The sequence below is a fragment of the Peromyscus californicus genome, unplaced genomic scaffold (assembly GCF_007827085.1).
Source record: "Peromyscus californicus insignis strain IS unplaced genomic scaffold, ASM782708v3 Scaffold_19__1_contigs__length_69161282, whole genome shotgun sequence".
Taxonomy (NCBI): domain Eukaryota; kingdom Metazoa; phylum Chordata; class Mammalia; order Rodentia; family Cricetidae; genus Peromyscus; species Peromyscus californicus.
Window position 1 is genome coordinate 40,419,663 of NW_026294491.1, and position 22,501 is coordinate 40,442,163.

At 42.1% G+C, this 22,501-nt stretch overlaps 1 protein-coding gene across 21 annotated transcripts in view; it reads right to left on the reverse strand.

Annotated features, from left to right (window-relative positions):
• The window catches only part of Dst (dystonin), a 437,229-nt gene that overhangs the window by 130,145 nt on the left and 284,583 nt on the right, over positions 1-22,501 (reverse strand). For all 21 annotated transcript variants that reach the window (XM_052745196.1, XM_052745195.1, XM_052745215.1 and 18 more), the window contains 11 exons: positions 22,033-22,190; positions 21,618-21,796; positions 21,063-21,201; positions 18,858-19,051; positions 16,843-17,005; positions 16,090-16,173; positions 15,300-15,407; positions 13,995-14,093; positions 4,226-4,354; positions 1,929-2,017; positions 976-1,108 (listed from right to left, as the gene is read on the reverse strand). In XM_052745196.1, the coding sequence (XP_052601156.1) occupies positions 976-1,108; positions 1,929-2,017; positions 4,226-4,354; positions 13,995-14,093; positions 15,300-15,407; positions 16,090-16,173; positions 16,843-17,005; positions 18,858-19,051; positions 21,063-21,201; positions 21,618-21,796; positions 22,033-22,190 (1,475 nt within the window). The remainder of the gene's footprint in view (positions 1-975; positions 1,109-1,928; positions 2,018-4,225; positions 4,355-13,994; positions 14,094-15,299; positions 15,408-16,089; positions 16,174-16,842; positions 17,006-18,857; positions 19,052-21,062; positions 21,202-21,617; positions 21,797-22,032; positions 22,191-22,501) is intronic.

Below are 22,501 nucleotides of genomic sequence, written 5' to 3' on the forward strand. Positions count from 1 at the left end.
CTGGAACCCAAGGCCGGTTCCTACCACTTAGGTGGTTTTGTTTTATAATAATGAACTTGATCATAAAAAAGTCCTCTACTTACCAGGGCAGCTTGTGAATGTTAGGCAGCTCAAATGCACAAGTGACCTATGTCAGTGATCTAGTCAACAGCACAGGATGTGATAAAGCTTTTAAAACGACATGCATCTGTGAATTGAAAACTCAATATCTGTGTATACTAACGAGGTTAGTGAGGACACGGAGTACGTGCTGACAGAGAGAAAACAGAACATGTATCTAGAAGGCAAATCATGCTATCTGCATCCAAGTGAGATTAGAGTCTAGTGACATGAAAGAGCATAAAACTCCATGCTACCAATGTTTACAGCATACAGACTTTTCCGAGGATAGTTAAAAAAAAAACTAAGGAGCCAGAAAACTTGTTACATACCCCCTAAACATGACAAATTATGTCAAAGTATTCCTAGGAGTCATGGAATTAAAAATAACACTTTTAAAATATCGGGCATTGTGTTGGGCACATTACTATGAGCCAGACAATTTTTAAATGATTTCTGGTTTTTTTGTTTTTAAGATGTGAGTATTCTCACTTTAAGATGTAGCCTCCCATCCCTCAAATAATTTTCATGGGTATCTCTGACAATTAAAAAACTCCATAGCATATCAACTGCACGGGCTCTTTTCTAACCATATTTTATACTAAAATACCTAACATAACAGTAAAAGAATGGCTTTGAAAAAGAAGAGTTAGAAAATGAATGAGTCCTCTTACACCATGCAAGGCAGAGATTAAGGAGGCAGAGAATGATGATCAGCACATGTGAGATTGTACTTTATAAACACAGAGGCCTCCCAACTCTCCACCTCTCTCCATGTATTTCCCACGTATAAACCTTGAGGTACATTACCATACATTTTCAGCCATGCACAGATCAGACTCTTGAACGAACCTCACATCTAGTGAGCAACGTTACCTTCTCCTCTGCCTTCGTATCTCCGGAGGGCTGCGGTTCCTGCTGTTTCAGGGATTCACTGAATAATAAATTATAACCTTCTTGAAGAGCTTTCACTTGTTTCTCCAATTCCTTTCTTTCTTCATCTGTCAGTCTACAACAGGCATAAAGTATCCAGAGGTAGTGTTAGCCTTCACGTGTAAAAGTTTGTAACCTGCCTCCATGTCCCTGCTTCACAGTCTTCAAATAATCATTTCAAGACCTGACTATTTCTCAGGTCTTGAAATGATTATGTACTGAAGTCAGGGGCCTATATAAAATATCCAAGATTCTTTCCTTTGTCTAAGAAAGAGACTAAAGAGTTAAACTAGTAAGTCAGTGCCCTCCCAGATAAAAGCAAACCAACAACAACAAGAAGACCAGAATAACCACTCCAAGTTGATCAGAGAAAGGTTCTTCAAGGAATAACACAAAATCATTTCAGGGTAGTCATGAAGAGGACACGCCAATAGGATTTAAGACAGGGGATGATGCCTTCTTTGTTTGAACCACTGGTTGAAATATATAAAGTAATTCGTGAAAATCAGGACCAGAAAACAGAGAGATACACCCACTATGCATACATATGCGCGCGCGTGTGCGCGCGCACACACACACACACACACACACACACACACACACACACACACACAGAATTAAAACCAGACTTAGAGCCTGCCCTGCCACTCACTGGCTCCTCATCTTCAACCTGTCTGAGCCAGTTTACTTGTCAGTAACAGATGAGGAGGAGTACACTGCAGAATGGAGAAGACTGGGAGTGGCAGGTTGTTAAGTTCACGTTCTATTAGGTAAAGTGTGGTTTGTTGGTGTTCTACTGTTAGGATGTCAGGTAAGACACGCTGCCTTTTGTCCGCTGGATGCTTTTCAGGATGTGACCCTACACCCAATGAAAGGGTCAGTGAAAGCCAACATACTTGTCTCCATGTTTAGCCAAAAAAAGCTGTGTGGCTTGAAGAGCTTCAGAGAATTGCTCCTTTTTGGTTGATATTTCTTTACTGGAAATCTGTAAAGGTAAGAAGGCACATTCAAACTCTCCACCAACAAAATGAGTATTAAATAATAATTAAAAATATATGATTTTAATCAAGACAAAAGTGACATTTGTATTTTCCAGTGACACACATAGACTATCAGCTGTGAGCAGGGTACAGGCCTGCCTAAGAGGTCAGCTCTCCCCAGCAGACATAACAAGAAGTGCAGAGTCCTCTCGGTGTCACGGTGTTATCATCTTAATGCAACACCACACAGTTCCTGCACCTGTCCTGGCCCGACCACGAATGTACCAAAGGCCAGAGACCGGTGCTGTTTCACTAACATCCTTGTATGCCACCGTTCTCAAAAGGACACTGTGACTGAGGGACACTACTTCCAAAGAGGATCTTCCTTCCAGAAGCTCCTTTTTATTGTGGTGAAAGTAGGCCTGTAGATCAAGAGATAACTGCCCCAGGCTAACACCCTCCATCCCAAGTCATCTGGGGCAACCAGAGAGGAAAACCCATTGATGGAGGGAAAAGGGAGTTCCCCCAAGACTTTTCCTTAACCCCTTTCATTTGATCAAAGCTTCCGTTCTTGTAAATGAACAGGAATGGGAAATACTGGGCCAATGAAAAGTTGCCAAGTATACTCCTTAGTCCAATGACATCTATTCCGCATGGCTGTAGGTAATCATGAAGGTAAATGGAATCTTTGAGCACTCACTCATTATGTCTATTAAACCACTTTCTCCTTTAAAAGAGAGCAAGTGTTCTGGGAGAATTCCAGGTTAAGGCCACAATCTTATTTAAAAGTGTCTGTGTACACTACATCTAAATCTTACTAACGTTTTAGAGAATGTGTAACTATAATGTGAAGACACCAGGTGTTTATAAGTCATGCTTCTGAAGAAACACATTCTCTCAAGACATCTTTGCTAAGGGTTATGTGCCTCTTTTAATGCCTTCCTATTTGATAGTGAGGAAAAGCTTGAGAATATCTTAAACATTTTAGGTAAATTACATGGAAGGGTTTTGGCTTAAAACACACCAAATGTAAATGCTTTCTGAATTCTCAGTTCTTCCATTTGAATGACACACACCATGAAAGACTATGAGCTAACTGGCTCCATTTTTAAAGAATAATATTTTAAGTAAAAACTTTCTCAAGAGAAACCCCAAATCAGATCTATTTGGCCTTATATCAAAAGCAAGATTAGACAAGAGTTGATGCCTTTCCTGACCACCCCTGTGTCAGGGTCAATTGAGCGTAAATACTAAGGCAGAGCTCGAAGAGACACTAAACACTGAGACTGAGTGACAGCTCTAGAAACTACCAACGTCAGGCAAGGGTAGGAGCTGGCCTCCTGTGGGAAAAGTGTTCCTTATGCAAAAGCTTCTCTTGGTGTCAATGTCCAGGCATGATGGCACATGCCTTCAATTCCAGCACTCAAGAGGCAGAGCCAGGTGTATCTCTGTGAGTTCGAGGCCAGTCTAGTCTACAGAGCAAGGGGACAGGCACCAAAATTACACAGAGAAACCCTGTCTTAAAAAAAAAAAAAGAAACTGAGGAGTTCAAGGCCAGCCTGTGCTGCATAGCAAGGATGAGACTAACATCAACCTTGTCTCCCCAAAACAAGCCCAATCCAACAACAAGATACAAACTAGAAGGAGTTCCTACTACCAACAACAGCACTAATAAAATTTATACCTTAATGTCAATGTCCTGAGCTTTAAGCGGTACACTGTGGGGCAAAAACACCACCCTTATGCAGTCTCCCAACTAACACTAAGCAACTATTTGCTTGTGAAACAGAAAAGATTCATGAAAGAACTACTAAACACTCAACCATGTTCACATCCTAGATGGTATTCTCCATGTCTTTCTGATATGGGTGGCATGGAGGACTGGTGACTTCATTGACCACCAATTCTAGTCATTCTAATGGGGGAGTGGATGTATAGAAGATGTGATGGGGGAGAGGATCTACGTAAGTCCTATAACCTATTGGTTTGCTGAGAGTGGGGCCAATGCAAATGGTTCTGGCTGTGGGATAAGATACCCTTTTCCAGCACATTCTAACTATGACTCTTTGGGCAAACTGACTAACAACCCCAACCTCTTGGATCTTCATTGTAAAAGCCTGTAACCCAGGGGGAAATTAAAGTACAGATTTGTGCTTTGCAGACCGTATGATTCAGTGAATTCTTCCCAACAGCATTAGAACCTCTGTGAATACCTGTTGCTTAGAGAAGAGAGGCTTCCCAGCTTTCTCCCCATCTCTCATTGTCTTGCTGATATTTGATACCCATTTCTGCAGTTCTTTAGCTTTTTCAACATGCTGTTTCTTCTCTTCTTCCAAAGACTTCTGACGGGTACAAGTAGTTAAAAAAGAGAAGATACATTCCAGTAAATGACTGATGACCGAGCTTCTCAACTAACCTATCCTTTCTGCTGAATATCAGAATGTAAAAAATGTTTTCCCATCATGCACACGGGTTACGGAGATCTTTTATTCATTCACTTAACCATGTCCACCATGTCACAGCACAGATGTCTAGGGTAGCTGGGGAAGCTTTGACAATCTTTATTCACTGCTCTGACCACCCAGCTGCTTCATGAGTAGGACAAATAAGCAAATTCAACTTTATTCATGAGACTGAGAGACTGGGGAATTGCTGCCTTTACATTAGCATTACAATCGTGAACGCCTCCACAGAAAGCTCTCAGACAACAGGAAGCAAAAGGAGAGAGAAGGATGACATACAGATGATCCCCCTCCTCCAATACACAACGGGCTTGTTAGATATTAATTCCAAAGTCTCAACTAAAATAAGAGATTACAACGGACACTTTAATATGTAAAGAACATCACAGCCTACAGGAAGCAAATCTCCAGCCTCACGGGTCTGGAGCACATCTGCCTGTTCTCTTCAATCCCGCGGTGCTCTGTGAGGTACTCTTTCCAGATGCACATTGTTCCACGTCATTAACATGCTGAATCTATTCAGTGAAAGAACTCTGAAGGACTGAAGAAATGAGTCTGTGAATGTGTGGATGGTCACCATGCTTACACCATTTTCTAGATAAAACCCATTTATTTAAGTGAGATAAGATTTCTTTTTTAAATGTAACTATTTTAGGGGCAGCCAATCTTGTGTTATCTTCTATTCAAGAATGACCGTGTTTTCTGAGCAGGGAGCTATTTCTAGCCTACAAGAAATTCTCAGTGCTTCGAGTTCGGGACACAGTTCCTAGACTGCACATTTAGCAGACACCATCTGCTCTGAACAGATGGCGGGAAGCAGCCGGCATTGCCTCTGCATGGAGTTACTTAAACGCCCTACTGGGAAGAATAGTAGAGGCTGGAAATCCCTGTCATCAAGGGTTCAGAAACTTCTAACAGCTTAAGTCCTGTGTGGAAATCAAAATCAGCTTTCTCTAAGGCTTCTTTATATGTCAATTTTCTTTTAGTCTGAGGACATGTTATATTCCTGACGTATGATTTTTGATCCTTGAGTCTGGTAGCGATGAGGACATCGATGATCCCTACCTGAAGGGCCTCTTCTATAGACAGCCTCGAGCGAACCTGTGGCTCTATCAGGCCCCCTGTCAAGTACTGGAATTCCAGGCATCGGATTCCCATCTCTTTACTTATGATATTTGCATTCACAGCTTCCACCACGGACATCGTTTTATTAGTGACAGGATGGCTGATGCCCGTGATTACTAATTCACACTGGCGCAGCTGCTGGGCAAAGCCCTCATCAACTAGGCCTCTATGCAAAGCCTCTGCTACCCTGTATTTCTTGCCAGTTAGAGGATCAATTATCCCCCCTGTACTGACTTGGGCTTCCAGGCATCTGAGGGCAGTAATCCTATCAACCAAATTTCTCCGGGAGGCTTTCAGTAAGGAGATCCGTTCCCCACTAGCAGTCAGCCAGTAGCCTGCAATGGGACTGTGCAAATCCTTCTTAGGAACTATCTTGCTCAGCAGAGAGTCGGCCAGTTCTGTTAGTGTGGTAAGGCCTTCCTGATACTTTTTGACCAAGGCTTTGTCTAGTGTTCCCTGCTCTACAGCCTCACGAATATTGAACTGCAAGCCAGTTTTGATATCAGTCAGCATGTGAGAAGGATGTCCATAGGAGTCAAAAAATGTGGCTTCCTTCCACTGGTACTGCTGCCCTGAAAGTTCAAGGTAAATACTTTTGTCGATCAGGTTTCTCTGGAAAGCCTCATACGCGGTCAGCTCTGCTCCTGTTTTCGTATCCACCACAGAAATTTTATGAGTTTTCTCTATGTTGAGGTTGGATATGTCCCTTTCCCCAAAGGGCAAGAGAAAGCACTGGCAATCTACATCAAACACACACATCTGCAGCAACTCCGCATAATACAGAGCCTGCTTGTTGTTGGGGTTAGGAAAAACTCTGGTGTTGCTGGACGGCTCGTGCAGAAACTGTAAGATGGCGTTGTTCAGCAAGCCCTGCTGCACAGCAGTTTCTGGAGGGACTCGGATGCCTCTCACAGGGTCAACGATGCCCCCACTGGCAATCTGCGCTTCCAAGATATGTTTCCCTTTCTTCCTATCAAGCATTCTATTTTCCATCGCCTGGAACACTGACAGTGTCTTAGAAGAATGTGGATATCCCAAAACTGCCTTCTCTGCCTCCAGGAGCCTATTCCTGAATTCAGGATCAACAATGCCTTGACGAACGGCATCTTCAACACAGTAAGTCTGACCAGAAATGGGGTCGATTATAAAACCTGTTGCAGCCTGGGCTTCTAAAAAGGCTAGAGCTATCATTTTGTCTATTATGATTTTCTGGGCTGCGGAAGCAAATGACATTTTTTCTTTGGAAGACTCTAGATAAAGTCCTGCAATGGAGGTGGCTTTGGTCAAAAACTTGCTAAGACTTTTCTGAACTTCTTCAACAGTCTTCAGACCGAGTCGCAGCTGCTCGACTGTTCTCAGGTCCAGAAGCTTCGCTTCAGCCAGCTGCCTACCAGACACAGTGTGCCTGAGCCCTTGGAACTGAAACTCATCCTCTCTAACTGAACATGCTTGGTTAAGGCCAAAGCTCTGGGAAGTCTCTGGCTCTACGCTTTTCTTAAGGAAATCTCCCTTGAGTCCACCAGATGTTCTGGACCCTTCCAGCATCCATCCACCAGCACTGGAACCCAGCTTCTTCTCCTGTGGTAAAGTCGTGACTTCTGTATGCATACCACATTGTTTGTTCTTAGCTATCTGCAATAGGAATGTTTAAGATGTTAAAAGTTGCCTAAAGAACAGGATGACATTTTATCAAATGTTCTCGGCCCAAACACAATCCCTTGAATTATAAGTGAGTGAAGAATGGCAAACCAAGGGTAGGGGGTAATATTTTGAGAGACTCAAGTTTTAGCAATTAAATACAGTAAAGTAGTGAATAAAATGAAACCTGGCCACAGAATATGCTAGAAGTTGAAGATAATATTTCCTTCTAGTCCCCCACCCCCCAAAGTGCTAAGACTCTGACCCACATGTGGCCTTGCACATGCCAGGGAATTCTTCTACCACTGAACTGCATGCAACACAGCCATTCTCTAGATTTTTTAAAAATATAATCACCATTAAAATATATACTCCTATAGATATATCAGCTTACTCACCACATTTATGGACAATCTCAAGCATTCATAAATCAGTGGTCATTTATAGTAAAATACAGCCAAACTGATGGAAAATTAGAGTATTATTTTCCTCTCAGGACGACTATACTATACAGCTTAGCATTCAAAACTGTTAAAAATGTAGCCTTGGAGAAAAAAAGAAATAACAGAAGCCTGGCCTGATATAGCTAAGAAGGTCGCAGAACAAGGTATACCTCCAAGGGTGTCAAAAGCTTCACCAGTTCCACTTCGAGCTTGTCATCCTGATACCTGACAGGCGGTCTGGAAGTCCTCAAGGCTTGGTCTCTCATCTTCTCTAGGTCAGTCAGTCTCGGAATCGGGTTCTTCTCATCAAACGTTATCTGCAATTCAGTGCTTGTCTGAGAAAAGTACTCCGAGTAGCATGGTTGGCTGCTCTCCGTGTCCAACAGCGTCCCTGGCTGTCGGAACTTAACCTCCTTTGGGATTTGTTCAGCGACCCTCTGCTGCCATTTTTCTTCTACCTGAGGCTGTGGTTCCTGGGTCCATCTCGACAGTGGACACTTGGCCTTTAGGTTCAGGTGTCCAGAGTTCCCCGAGGAAGTCTCTGCGGGGTGGTGGCACTCTCTCCCTGCCGTATCAAAACCCGATACGGAGGTATGCTCTCTGGCTGTGTTTTTTTCTTGAATTTCACACTGGAGCAGAGCTAACTGGTGCTCATGCTCCTTTATCTGCTGATCCATTTTCTGCTTGAGGTTTTCGACCTCCCGTCTCTGGGCTATCAGCTCCTCCTCGAGCTTCCGGCATTTCTGATAATGACTGGCCTCCCCGTGCTGCCCCTGCTGCATCTTCTCGCGGTAGCACTGCAGCTGCCGCTCGAGCTCTCTGAGGTTTGTCTCCCACAGCTTCGCGTTCTCTTGCGCGCGGCAGTTTTCTCTCTGAAGAGACACGAAGTCATGCTTAATGCCGGAAATGTCATTTTCAGTGATGACCTTGGACTCCATCAACTTTTCCATCTTCTTCCGAAACTCGTCTGCTGAGCGCTTGAACTTGTCTGACTCCTCCTGGAGCAGGACCATCTTCCTGTGGGTCATCTGCTCTTCGATGGTCTTCAAGTGCAGCTCATCCTGCACCTTCTTCAGCCGGTCGTTCAGCTCCTGCACCTGAGCCCGCTGCAGCTGGGCTTTCTGCTCCTCCCGCCGCGTCTCCTCCTTGGAAGCGCTCAGCTCAGCACTCAGGTTCCTCACCTCCTTCTCCGTATTCTGGATGATGATGTTCTGTTGGTCACACTTCTGCTTAAATTCGCTCACTAAATTTTGGCTCTGGGCTAGATCATCCTCCAGGCTTTTAATCTTCCGGTGGAAGTCCTGCTCTGTTTTGGTCTGTTTATGCAAGTGTTCGTTGGTGTTCCGTAACTGATCTTTAAAACCATCGGCCTGAACCTGCAGCACTTGGCATCTTTGCTGGATCGCTTGTTTCTCTCGGACGATGTTCTTGGACTCGGCCTGAATTCTCTGCATCATTAGTTTGGTTTCATTATTCTGCCTCGTGAGCTCGTCGACCCTCTGTTTGAGCATTTCTGCACACTCATTGCTTTTCTCCAGTTCTTCATTGAGCTTTCGGATTTTATCATTATTTTCTTTCTCCGCTTTAATATTCTGAAGCAACTGTGCATGGCTCTTCTCAAACTCTTCTTTCAGATGATCCGATTTTCTCTGGCACAGTTGTCTCCTTTCCTCCGAGAGTTCCTTCTCATTCTGTGAAGAATGAACTTGGGAATTTAAGTGCTGAATGTTCCTCTCAGCGAGAGCGTGTGCCCTGGTGATCCTGTCGACTTCTTTCTGGAGTTTTCCTTTCTCATGATGGAGAGATTCCAGTTCTAACTGGTAGTTGTGCTTTATTTTCTTGAGATCGTTAGCTTCCTGCCTGACCTCTTCAGCCTTGTCTGTCGTTTGGTTCAGCTGCCTGCCAAGTTCTCTGAGCTGTTGGGAGTAGCGTTCCTGGGCCTGATCCTTCCTTTCCAGCTCCCCCTTGAGGCACTTGAGTGTGTTATTCGTCTCATCCAGCTTGTCTTTGAGCAGCCGCGCCTTTTCCTCAGAGGAAGTCTTTTCAAGCTGGACCGCACTGAGTTCGTACTTGAGCTCCCGCATCTCTTTCTCAGCCTTCCTGTTGGCCACAGTCAGCTCGTCCACCTGCTGCTTAAGTTCCTCCTCCTTCTGTCTGTCCTGCTCCTTCTGGGGGCCCACCACTGTCCTACAGGCCGGCAGCCCGTTTTCTCTACACGAATACTGAATTTCGGTTATTTTTCTTCTTGCTTCCAATTCGATCTTTTGCTTTTCCTTCAGCTGCTTCTCGGCCACCTGCTTCTGGAACGCCAAGTCCCTCTCCATCTTCTGCACCAGCTTCAAGAGTTCCTCCTCGTGGTCTCGCTTTCGCCGGAGTTCCTCCACTAACGCCTGTTTCTGCTGTTCCAGATCGCTGAGGCTCGAGTCCTTCCTCCTCAGATGATCTTCGAGGGTTCTTCTCGTGAAGGTGTGCTCCTCCAGCTGACTCCGGAAGTTGCGGAGGTTCTCCTCCACCGCGGCTCGCCGGGCCTCGGCCTCGGAGGTGAGCAGCCTCACTCGCTCCAGCTCCCGCTCGGCAGCTTCCTTCTCCCTCACAATGGTCTCCAGCTCCCGGCGGTACTGCTTGGCCTCGCTCTCCGCCCTGAGCTTCTGCAGAGCGATGTCCTCCACGTTCCTCTGTTGCTTTCTCAGTTCATTTTCTGCAGCCTCCTTAACTTTTGGAAGCTCTTCCTCTACCCGAGATTTTTGCTTCTTTAGCTCAGCTACCATTGTTTCCAACTCACTGATCTTTCCTGTAAGTTTGCTATTTTCAACCATGGTTGCTTTCTGACGCTGCAGCAGATCTGAATACGCCCCGTGCTCAGAATTCTCCTTAGACCTTTTCATCTACAAGAAACATTTAAAGTATCATAGCCGTTCTACTGAAATAGATTCTGGAGTCTCTGAAGTAGTGCTCATGTACTCACGAGACCAAGGGAACTCATGTGCAGAACAAGCAGTGGCCACCAGCACCAGCACCAGTTTCTTCAGAGCGGAAACCTCAGAAAGCCGGCAGGGAGGAGACAGATCACCTACAGGGTGTGCTTCCCAAAGGATCCCTTTTGCCCCTCAGGAGTAATTTCATATAGAAATTAGCTGGCTTGCGGTTTTGAAGCAAGAAGAGACTACTGAACATGAAGCAGAGCCCTGAACTTTTATAGATGTAAAAACTAAGCTTGGCTCATAATGATATCCATCCACTCTGCTCTCACAACTCAATCACGTCAGCTTAGAACAAAACCACCACGCAGGAACAAAGAACACAGATTTAGTTTGCAATAACAAGCCCAGTGGAAATTAAACATGGTACTCACAGAGCCATGTTTAAGATTAAAGAAACAGAATTCCAGAACAGAGAGCCGGATTCAGAAATAACACTTTTAACAGGGGAAAGGAGAGTTACATGCATCTTGACATTTCCAAGTCACTGTTTCCGATGGCAAGTGTGACAATGATAATGATGGGGATTGCTAATGTAAAGGCAGCTCCGGTCCCTGGCCTTAGAGAAGGTGATGCTGACGCACTCCCAGACTTCACTGCTGCTGACATTGGCATGCCTCAGCTGAAACCCATTTTGTCAAGTACCTTCAGATACCCCAATACAAATGTTTTGAAGGTATATCCATCTTATCAAATAAAAATAAGAACACCTTTTAGCAGCTGGGAGGCCTGAGAAACTGAATATTAACTGAAACTCTACATGCTTGGACTGGCTTCCAGACATAGCCTAGTTCTCTTAGTAACACTGTGGTGGTAGCTTTGTATCCACTCAGAGTAACTGCAATAAGAATTCAGTAGGAATACAGAAATCATTCCATAGAAATGATTTATTTTCACGGGGATATACATGAGTTTCAAGAATTTAATTAATAACAAAGCTTTTTCTTCCTCCACTTTTCTGATCTTTGATCATTTGGGGCTTAAAAAGCTCAGCTTGCTCCATTAACCCACCCACGGTTGTTAGCACAACTCCATGGGTAAGAAAGCCTCATCACAACTGGTATGTTTCTTTGAATTATGTGTCACAGTCAACCCTCTGTCACACTGCAACGTTCTGTATGTTTAAAGTTCTCTCAGGGCACAGACCTGCACCCCTGTGATCCCAGTACTCAGACAGGAGGACATGGAGTTCCAGGCCATTCTGGGCTACCCAGAGAGCCACCATCTCAAAAACAAAAATGCAAATTTTAAAATTTAATAATTCTTTCTAAGAACCAGATTTCTTATCAAACCTTACTTTGAAACATAGCTTAGCTTTGGCCAAGGTATTTTGAGCCTTTTTCTCTTGGTCAGATTCTGCTTACCTCAGCAAAAAATTAAAATTAAAGGTTAAAATTTATTGATGAGTCTTCAATATCTTAATTAGAGTCATTTTGGTGCTTTATTAGTAATTCTATGTTATCTGGTTGGCTAGGATTTTTTTCACACATGCTTAAAATTACTTTAAATAGTTTAGGTCAATTACTGATTTTTCACCTTGTAGATAGCAAATGTACTCATAAAAAACCACTCCTTCAAAGGACCTCTTTATGCAGTGAGAATCCATTTCTAGAGATGGGTCTTTGCATCGGCTAGGGAATTCCTTCACCATATCAAATGTAGAGATAAGCCAATGTTCTAGATTTCTTTAACATATCTGGTTACTTCTGAAATTTACACAGATCTTTGCTTATATGCTGATTATGAAAAATTCTGCTCTCAGGGCAGTTTATTCTGTGGATCTTCAAGACTGTTTCAGAATTACTATTCTCTGGGGTCTAAAACTCCGTATCTTTTGAAGGACAGTTCATTAATATGTCCTTAAACAGAAGGGTATTAAATTTTATTATAAATTATAGTCTGTGTGTGTCTTCAAAATTATATTGTTTGTGTTTTCAACTCTCTATAACTCTTCAGTGCTTCAGTACCAATTAGTATTGAAGTCTTTGAAAATCTTTGTTTCTGTCATCTTCCTTCTTATTGCAAGAATTGAGCTGAGTGGCCCACATACATACAATTAGATATATACCGTGAGAATAGAAAAGGACTTAAATGATTTTATGTCTAACAACTGCATGTAAGATTTAAAAGGCATGTACACTATTTAAAATGGAATAACATCTCTCAAAATGTAGTGAAAATAAGGAAGTTCTTTCACACATAAGTGCATTATTTTTACTAAAGGAGCTACAAGCACTCTGGGCTCTTTGGAAGCATAAGGGAGGTGGTTATAAATCTTTACGTATATACCTTAGTGGGTTAGTGCAGAAAACGGTTGACTCCCAACAGACTAAAATAGTCACAATTTCAGAAGCTAAGAAAGTAAGCACCATCTCCCAGGCACTGGTGATCTTTTGTTCTTTCAATACATAAGCAACACTCTATCAGGTAGCAACACCTGTAGAACTTCAACAGTCCAATTATGATGGCCAGGCCTCAAATTTAACCATTTACACATTTTAGCATTCTTTTAACTATTTTTGTCTGTTCTGGGATGAGAAAAAGAAAGGCCATCCAAAGAATCGAGCACAGAATAATCCCTTCAAGATCAGAATCAATGGGCTTTTAGGTTATATACTTTTACAGCTAATTTCTTATTCTTCCTATTACTCAATGCAATTTTAAATTCCGGATCGAAGCTGCAGGAGTCCTTCAAATCAGAACCATACTTACCTTTCTAATCACGTATAATTTTTGGGCAAAAACACAAAGGGTAAAACACCACCAATTCTTAAAATGTCCATTCTTTTGTATAAGTATCTACTACTGTTTTTCTTTTTAATTAATTGTAATAATCTTAATTCTTAAAGATGCGTATTAGTTCAAATGCGTAACACACATCTCTACATCTCTACATCCTCCATATGAGCAGCAGGTGCCATTGAAGGAAATAATTTCTCAGCTGTTAGGAAGATGAACAAAATTCTGCCCAAATGCAAACATCTTCCAGTTGAAACGGAACCATTTATGACTCTAATTCTATCATGTTAGGGTTCTGAAGGAACTGCTTTTGAGGTTTCAGGGATCAAACCCAGAACTAAAGCATGGTTAAGCAAATACTCTAGTCCACCCAAAGTAAAAATTAAAAAATGCTTTTCTGTTTTGGAGAATCTAAAAAATAAACAAACAAACAAATGTCCAAGGCTTTCCCTCTTTCCCAGTGTAAGCCTCTAATTAACTACTGAGTATTAGCTATCGACCATGTTGGAATGAAGCCCATTTTTGCCTTCCCCAAACATTACAGATACTGCTCCACTCTAGTTCCTGTTTCCTTGCATGTCCACTGTTGATGGTTACCTCCTCCTCTTCCAGCCTTTTCAGTGAATCACCAGCAAATTTAATATACTGTGTCATGAGAGTGACCAGGGCAGTGTATCGAGTCCGCAGGTCCATGAACTGCAAGGCAGAAATGATACGATTGTTATCTCTGTTCCTAGTGAGTTGAGTGAACTCTGAGTGATGCCCACTACCACCTGGACTTTGGAGAATAAAGCACACACTTATCCAACAGTAAGAGGCATTTCAGGAGTAATGAATGAGCTTGCTACTCTCTTGTATACCACATTAAGCCATAACTTGTAAGTTTAATCATAAAGTACATTTTTTTTATGCATTAATAAATGATCTTTAGCTGGGCAGTGGCAGCATACACCTTTAATCCCAGCACTCAGGAGGTAGAGGCAGGCAGATCTTTCTGAGTTTGAAGCCAGCCTGGTCTATGGAATGAGTTCCAGGACAGCCAGTGCTACACAGAGAAACCCTTTTTCTACCCCAACCTCCCTGGCAAAAATTTAAACAAACAAACAAAAAATCTTTATTTTAAAAGGTTTTTGTTGTTGTTGCTTGTTTTTTGTTTTTTTCAAGATAGGGTTTCTCTGTGTAACAGCCCATAGAGATCCGCTTGCCTCTGCCTCCCGAGTGCTGGGATTAAAGGCATGCGCCACCACCACCCTGCAAAAGAGTTCTTTTTAAAGAGCGTTAATAAAATGTAGTGTTGCAGCACTTTCTATTGTAGAATATCCGTTTACACTATGTGAAGTTGTGTCATTGTGATAGGTTTAATAAAGAGCTGAATGGCTAATAGCCAATGGCCAATAGCAAGGCAGGAGAGAATAGGTGGGACTTCCGGGCAGAGAGAGGAACTCAGGATGAATCTAGGCATGGCAGAGACTCTAGTGAGACAATGAAGAAGCTGGACATATGGTTCAGAGAAGAGGTTAACTGAGCCACGTGATAGAATGTACATTAACAGAAACAGGTTAATTTAAGTTATAAAAGCTAGTTGAGAAAAAGCCTAAGCTAAGGCCAAGCTTTCATTAATAATAAGTCTCTGTATCATTATTTGGGAGGTGGCGGTCCAAAAAGTCTAACAAGAAAGTCCAACTACAACTTTCTGTAAGGGACGGTTAAAAAAAAAAAAAAGTATTAGAAGTGAATAGTGATGAATGTACAAAATTGTGATATACTATAATTGTATTACATCACTTAAAAATAATTAAGATGGCCAATTTTATATAAGGTATGTTTTACTGTGATAGAATAAACTGTTTTTAAAGTGTCTCTCTCTTTTCTGGCTGACCACTGCTCTTCTCCATGTGTTACCTCCTGAACAATGAGGTCTGCTGAGCTCTGGGTCCGCCGGCGTTTCACTGGAGACTTCTGCTGTGAATCCACCATGGCTCTGTAGGTCATTGTTTGCAACTCATAGTCCTGCATCCAAGAGTCAATATGAGAAAAATTAATTAAAGCAAAGCCTGAATGCTTCATTCCACAGGGACTGACCCCAGAGAACTGGAACGTAGCTCACTGAACTAAGTTTAAATAAAGACATAAATGATGAAAACCAAATCTTTAAAATCTCTTTGGTCCTAGAGATACTTGTAAGGTGGTGACATCAACAGAGACATGTACAATGATCAGCAAAGACCGCAACTGTCTTTAGAAGCCACAAAAGCATTTACTTTCGAATACTCTTGGTAGAGGCAGCCTCCACTTCTTCCACATCAACAACAGAGCTATGGAGCTGGGAAGCTAAGACTGTCAATAATAGCCTCTAAAAACATGACAGCGTCTCTCAAGTACAAGTTAAATGTTCGCTCAATTTTAAAGGAAAAAAAAGGAAAAAATAATAAGCAAGTTTCAGAGCTATATGTCTAGGGTGTGTGTACATTTTCATGCATTCATGGAGACAGTGAAAATGAGCCAGTCAGGGCTGTCCCGGGACTCATTTCATAAAGAATTATTAGCTAAGTATAAAAAGGCCTGAATAAGGTTTGAAAAAGATCTAAATGCTCTTTTAACACAGGATGAATGATTTGAATTGCTTTAAAAATATGCTACAGCACCATATACCTAAATACTAAATTTGCCTCAAGTAAGTGACTTTACTCACCTTTACCACGGCTGAGTACTGCTCGGAATATTTCTGACATTCATCCATTTTGCTCTGTTTCACCTCTATTTCTGACACCAGCATCTGTAAACACAGTTTAGAGGAAGAGAGATGGGAATTCTATACCATTCCCCCTCACGCTCAGGAACTGGAAGACGTCCCTGTCACTCCACGCTGTATGTCTCGGTGCTTCAGACCTCACATGTGCCTTGACATACTGATAAATAACATACTTCCAGAATAAGACTCCTAGCGGTTAGCCTCGTGAGGCTTTCAGAGCAGAACTGAGAATCATGCAGAGCAGATGCAGTGTCCTTCACTACACCCACCCCAGATGAAAACAGGGTTAGATGTTACTGGCTCCTAATGATGCAACAAAAAAACCTTAAAACACTCAATTTCCCATCAGGTGTGACTGGGCTTCTGTCTACTACCTCTGGCCACGTTTATTAATTCAGCAAGCATTCAACTGTGTTGCCAGAACAGTGCCAAGAAAACTAGACCCAGCCTATGAAACCAGGACGATGAGGTATGTAAAAACAACCCCAGCACACTGTTCATTTTCTATGCCTTCAAAAGTGACCTCCAGGAAATAACAACAAAGGCAGGTTTGGGGTATCGAATCCTCATACACATTGTTATTCCCTATGGTTGTCTAAGTAATTGCCCTTTTCTTCCACACAGGAGAGAAAGATGAGGCTCATGGCCAACCAAATGCAGACAGAACCTCAGCACAAGGATTTCTTTGTGTACCTTCTGTTGATTCAGCTGTAAGGCCAGGGCTTTGCTGTTTTCTGGCTGGTTTTCCTGCATCTTTCTCTGGGTAGTTTCAATTTGCTGGATCCAATCATCCAGAGGGTGATAGGAATCTCTGTAGCACTTCAGTGATTTCCCAATTCCTTCTAAGTCCCGAAGCCTGCAAGAACAACCAACAGTCAGACTGCAGCAGGAGGGGTGAAGAAGGGTCTGGGAAGAGAGAACCACGAGGTGAGACCCAAGAGCCACTAAGCACAACAGGGGAGATGTGCTGCAGCAGCTTAGGACAGACTCCTGGGGCACCCCAGACAGCATCAGGGCGAACAGAGCCGCTCTGCTCCGGGAGCTGTGAAGTTCACTGGTGCTGCTGCCCTACTATAGCACTAACACTAAAAATGAAAAAGAGGGAAATTAACCATCATTATAACCAGTTAACACGTCCTGGACAGCTGAGGCTTGCCTCAAATCATAGTTCCACCTTTGGAAGAAGAATGAAATTCAATGAATGGTTGGTTCAACATGGTCTCAGAGAGTGTCTTCCAGGAACTGAAATTAAACACCCATTTCTATGATTTTTAAAGTCATCACATTCAATGAATTCATTGTGTATCTCCCAGAGAAAAAATACATATGAATACAACTTCATTTCTTGAATGGTACTCTATCATAAAAGCATTTAATTTGTATTAATATAAACATAAAATGAGTAAGAACAGCCATTATTTATTTCTTTTAAGATAAAGCCTAAATCAATTCCATTTTCTTCTGGGTTTTAATTCTCATTGAACAAATGATTCCAGTTGTCTTACAATGTCAAAGAAAATGAGTAACAGGTCACTTCAAGTCCTTCACTTCTCTTAGGTCCAGCAGAAATTGCTATGCAGAGCCCAAGAAATAAGCTTATGATTTATTTTGCTAATTCATGGTTATTTGAACACTGTAAGTTCATAATAACTTTTAGAGCATTGTATTATTGTCTTTTAAAAAGACAGATTATACAAACGTGAGGTATGGTAGTATAAATGTTATTGGTCCCCATAAGCTCATAGGGAGTGGCACTGTTGGGAGGTGTGGCCTTGTTGGAGAAAGTGTGTCACTGTGAGGGTGGGCTTTGAGATCTCCTTAGCCCAAGCTACACTCAGTGTGGTCCATAGTTTACATCCTGTTGCCTGTGAATCGAGATGTAGAGCTCCTTCTCCAGCACCATGCCTGCCTGCATGCCACCATGTTTCCCACCTTGATGATAATGGACTTAACTTCTGAAACTATAAGCCACTCCAATTAAATGTTTTCCTTTATAAGAGTTGTCATGGTGTCTCTTCACAGCAATCGAAACTCTGGGACACCAAGATACATCAACATTTTTTGCCGGGCGGTGGTGGCGCACGCCTTTAATCCCAGCACTCGGGAGGCAGAGCCAGGCGGATCTCTGTGAGTTCGAGGCCAGCCTGGGCTACCAAGTGAGTCCCAGGAAAGGCGCAAAGCTACACAGAGAAACCCTGTCTCGAAAAACCAAAAAAAAAAAAAAAAAAAAAAAAAGATACATCAACATTTTTAATTATACATAGTTGAAAATGTTATTTTTCTGGAGCTGGAGAGATGGTTCAGCATTAAGAGCACTGGCTGCTCTTACAGATGATTTAGGTTCGATTCCCAGGACCCAAATGGAGGTCCACAACTGTCTGTACCTCCAGTTCCAGTGATCCAATGTCCTCTTCTGGTCTCTTCAGGAACCAGGTATGCATGTGGAACACAGGCACACATACATGCAGGCCAAACACCCATACACACAAAATAAAAACAGAACTTAAAGAAAGAGAAAAGATAATGTTTCTTTCAAGTTACATGTGTTGTTAAAGTGCATATGTAAGAAAGAAATATAATTAGGAAACAGTCTTGCAATTAACACATTAGCTATGGAATGTCAGTTAAAGTCTGTTAAGTTTAGACTTTGCCCTCTGTACAGAAAGGGGATCCAACCCCCATAGCCACTGAACAGAAAGGGGACCCACCTGTTGTCAATCTGTACATGGACATTCTGCCACCTTTCAACCAGCTGGTCCGCCTTTTCTTTGTGCCAGTCAAAGTCAAGGTCCCGCTCTTTGTGTGCCTTAAACATCTCATCACTGATGGCTTTTGCTTTCTGCAACTCATCCTCCAATGCATGGAACACCCCTCTCTTTTCATCTACTTCTGATCGCCATTGCTAAAATACACGCGTCGGTGAGCATCACGAAATGTATCCACAAGTCATAGAGTAAACACATAATTTACCTAATGTTACAATTTATTCATAACTACGTGATGTACAACCAGATAAAGAAAAAACCTATGATATTGAAAATGTATCAGGTATAATCTTATACAATGACAATTATCTAGCTGTGCTTTGATCTCTGAAAAAATAACATGTTACTGTGAGAGACACTTATGTCACTTAATGGGGAAAAGGAAGAAGAGGGAGGGGTAACATTTCATAGAGATATGTCAACACACACAAAAATCAAGCATGCTTAGCCGGGCGGTGGTGGCGCACGCCTTTAATCCCAGCACTCGGGAGGCAGAGCCAGGCGGATCTCTGTGAGTTCGAGGCCAGCCTGGTCTCCAAAGCGAGTTCCAGGAAAGGCGCAAAGCTACACAGAGAAACCCTGTCTCGAAAAACAAAAAACAAAAAACAAAACAAAACAAAAAAAAATCAAGCATGCTTAATTCATATTTCTCAATTAAAGATTATAAAAATCTAAAAGAAGTCTATAAATCCAGCCTAGTAGAATTTATGTGTCAACAAAATTCAGAGTATTTCATAAGCCAGGGAGTTGCCACAATAAGAAAAGCCTTTTATTGTTTTTAAATGCTTCCAATTCCATTGTTTAAAAATTAATACAAGCTTAAAATGACTGAAATAACTTGAATGTTTTTGCAACAGCCTTGCTAAGCGCTTTACATACAGAAATATAGATATAGGGACCTGTGAGAGAGCTCACTGCTTAAGGGTGCTTGATGCCATGCCTTACGAGCTGAGTTTGATCCCCAGAACCACATGGTGGAAAGCGAGAACTGACTCTTGCAAATTCTCTTCTGACTTACACAATCATGCATCATGGCATTTGAGACACACACACACACACACACACACACACACACACACACACACACACACTGTAAATTTTTTAAAATAAAAAATAGAGAGTACAGTAGTAAATATTTTTTTCTTTCTCAAAATAACTTCTGAGGCTGGAGAGATGACCAAGTGTTTCAGACCACGGGCTGCTCTTCCAGAAGACCCAGGTTCCACTTCCAGCACCCACGTGGTGGTTTACCACCATCTTGTAGTTACAGTTCCAGGGGATCCCATGCCCCCTCTGGCCTCCATGAGACCTGGCTCACAGACATACAAGCAGGCAAAACACTCATACAAATAAAATAAAGTTTTAAAAATATTAATAAAATATTCTTTTACTTCTTTGTTATCTTAGAATAATAGCCCCTTTTAAGCAAGTCAATCGGCTACAAGCAATTTAATTTTTAGTACCAACTCATCTTGCTGGCAATATGAAGCCACTCAGAAAAGCTACTGACAGAGGTTCAGATCTCAAACAAGAACACCTCTTGGGTGGTCTGAATAAGAATTACCCTTATAGATTCAAGTACTTCCATGTGTGGTCCTCAGCTGGTAAAACTGTTTGGGAAGGCTTAGGGGGCGTGGTCTTGGAGGGGGTGTGTCACTGGGGGTGGGCTTTGAGGGTTCAAAAGGTCAAGCCACACCCAGATGCTCTCTCATTCTCTCTCTCTCTCTCTCTCTCTCTCTCTCTCTCTCTCTCTCTCTCTCTGCCTTGGGCTTGTGGGTTAGATATAACTTCTCAGCTACTGCTCCAGCGCCACGCTTGCCTGACGGTTTGCTACCACATTCCTCACCATGATGATTATGGACTCTACTCTCTACAATTGTAAGCAAGCCCCCAAATGAATGCTTTACTTTATAAATTGCTTTGGCCATGCTGTCTCTTCATAGCAACAGAACAGTGACTTATGATAAAATGACTGAATATACTTATTTACAGGAAGTTGTAGAATTAGGAATACGAAATGGAGATGGCACATTCAGAAACATATTCTACGTCAGATGCTTAGTGTTGGGTGTTTGGAACTTGGGCTCTGTGCTAGAGAAGTATTTAGAACTATGACCTTGAAAACATGTCCAGAAGTGAGACTCTTACCTTTAAAGTACTCATTAGATTCTCAATATTATTCTTGTCAGCTATTAATGCTTCTTCTTCACACAGTTTGGTTTCATAGAGTTTGACGAGGGCTTCTGCCTCTTGAGTGTTTTTTAATACCAAATTAACTGTTTTCAACCTTTAAAAGAGAAATAAATATTAAACCATGTTGTTTAATGCTTTTCCTTTTTTCTTTTTTGCATACTGTAGTCTTAAAGCATCATTATAACTCATGACATGGGAACACTGGCTGGTCTCCTGTAAGTCTGGCATTCAGTTGACTCTCTTCCTAGTAGACACCACCCTATGCCCCACCCCCAGGTAGTATTTACAGATTCCAACAGAAGACAGTTCCTTGGTCACACTACCCATGAGAGGAAAACCATGAAGACTACCAATAGTGAGCTACAAAACAGAAATGTGGGGGACAGTAATCTGCAAGGTAACTCCCCCTTGACATGAGAAACATCATCAGTCCAGTTTCTGATGATGAAACACTCTGTTCATAAAAACCAGTCAGAGTGACGGTGGCATAAGGACGTCATGTTAACATACTTCTCTATGTAAGTGGAAGACATGGAGTAGATCTGAGTCATGCTCTGAAGGACCACACTGAGCTCTGACCGCAGAGTGGGGACAGATGGAGAGTCTGCCGCTTGACTGAAGAATTCTTCACACTTGTTAGTGATCGTTCCCAAATCATCTTTAAGCCGTTCCAGCTCTTTCTTTAGTTTCTAGTCAAGAGAACAAATGGAGATTACAGGTTATCGCCCCCAAGTGGGTATGTTTCTAACAGCTGCTTAAAAATACATTTTAAGTCATGGCCAACGTAACATAAACATCCATAGAACTTTTCTTTACTGAATAAACAGAAGTATGACATTCCAGCATTAGAATCAGTAATGTCTTTATTTTTCATTCCCTTGACCTAAACCTCCAACTAGGGTTTTCTAACACGTGTAACTCTTACCTCCTGTTCCGTGATTCTGAACATGCTTTCATGCAAGTCGTCTCTTTCCAGGGGAGTCCGTATCTGCCGAATTAAGCGGTCTTCACAGCTCTCCAACCGAAGGCGAATGTTCCTCACTTCCGAGATGTAAAGGTTATACACTGACTCCTCTTGCTCCTCTGTGAAAGCAAACATGTTCAGCAAGAGGCCTCTCCTCCCTAGGGAGCTCTTGTGCAAGGTTCAATACAACAGCTTTATTCTTCCTGAGGCAAACCACTGCTACCACTGTTCCTATTAGCAGAAATCCTAAAGATATAACCTTAAAACAGAAATCCTAAAATGTGAATTTTAAAACTTAAAAATTACTAATCAAATTTCCCAAAGGCCATTTAAAGTACCAAATTATCATGGAAATATCCCAAAGAAGCAATATATTATTCTGTTTTATATTCACAAAAGTATGAATTATATGCTATCAATTAACTATTAA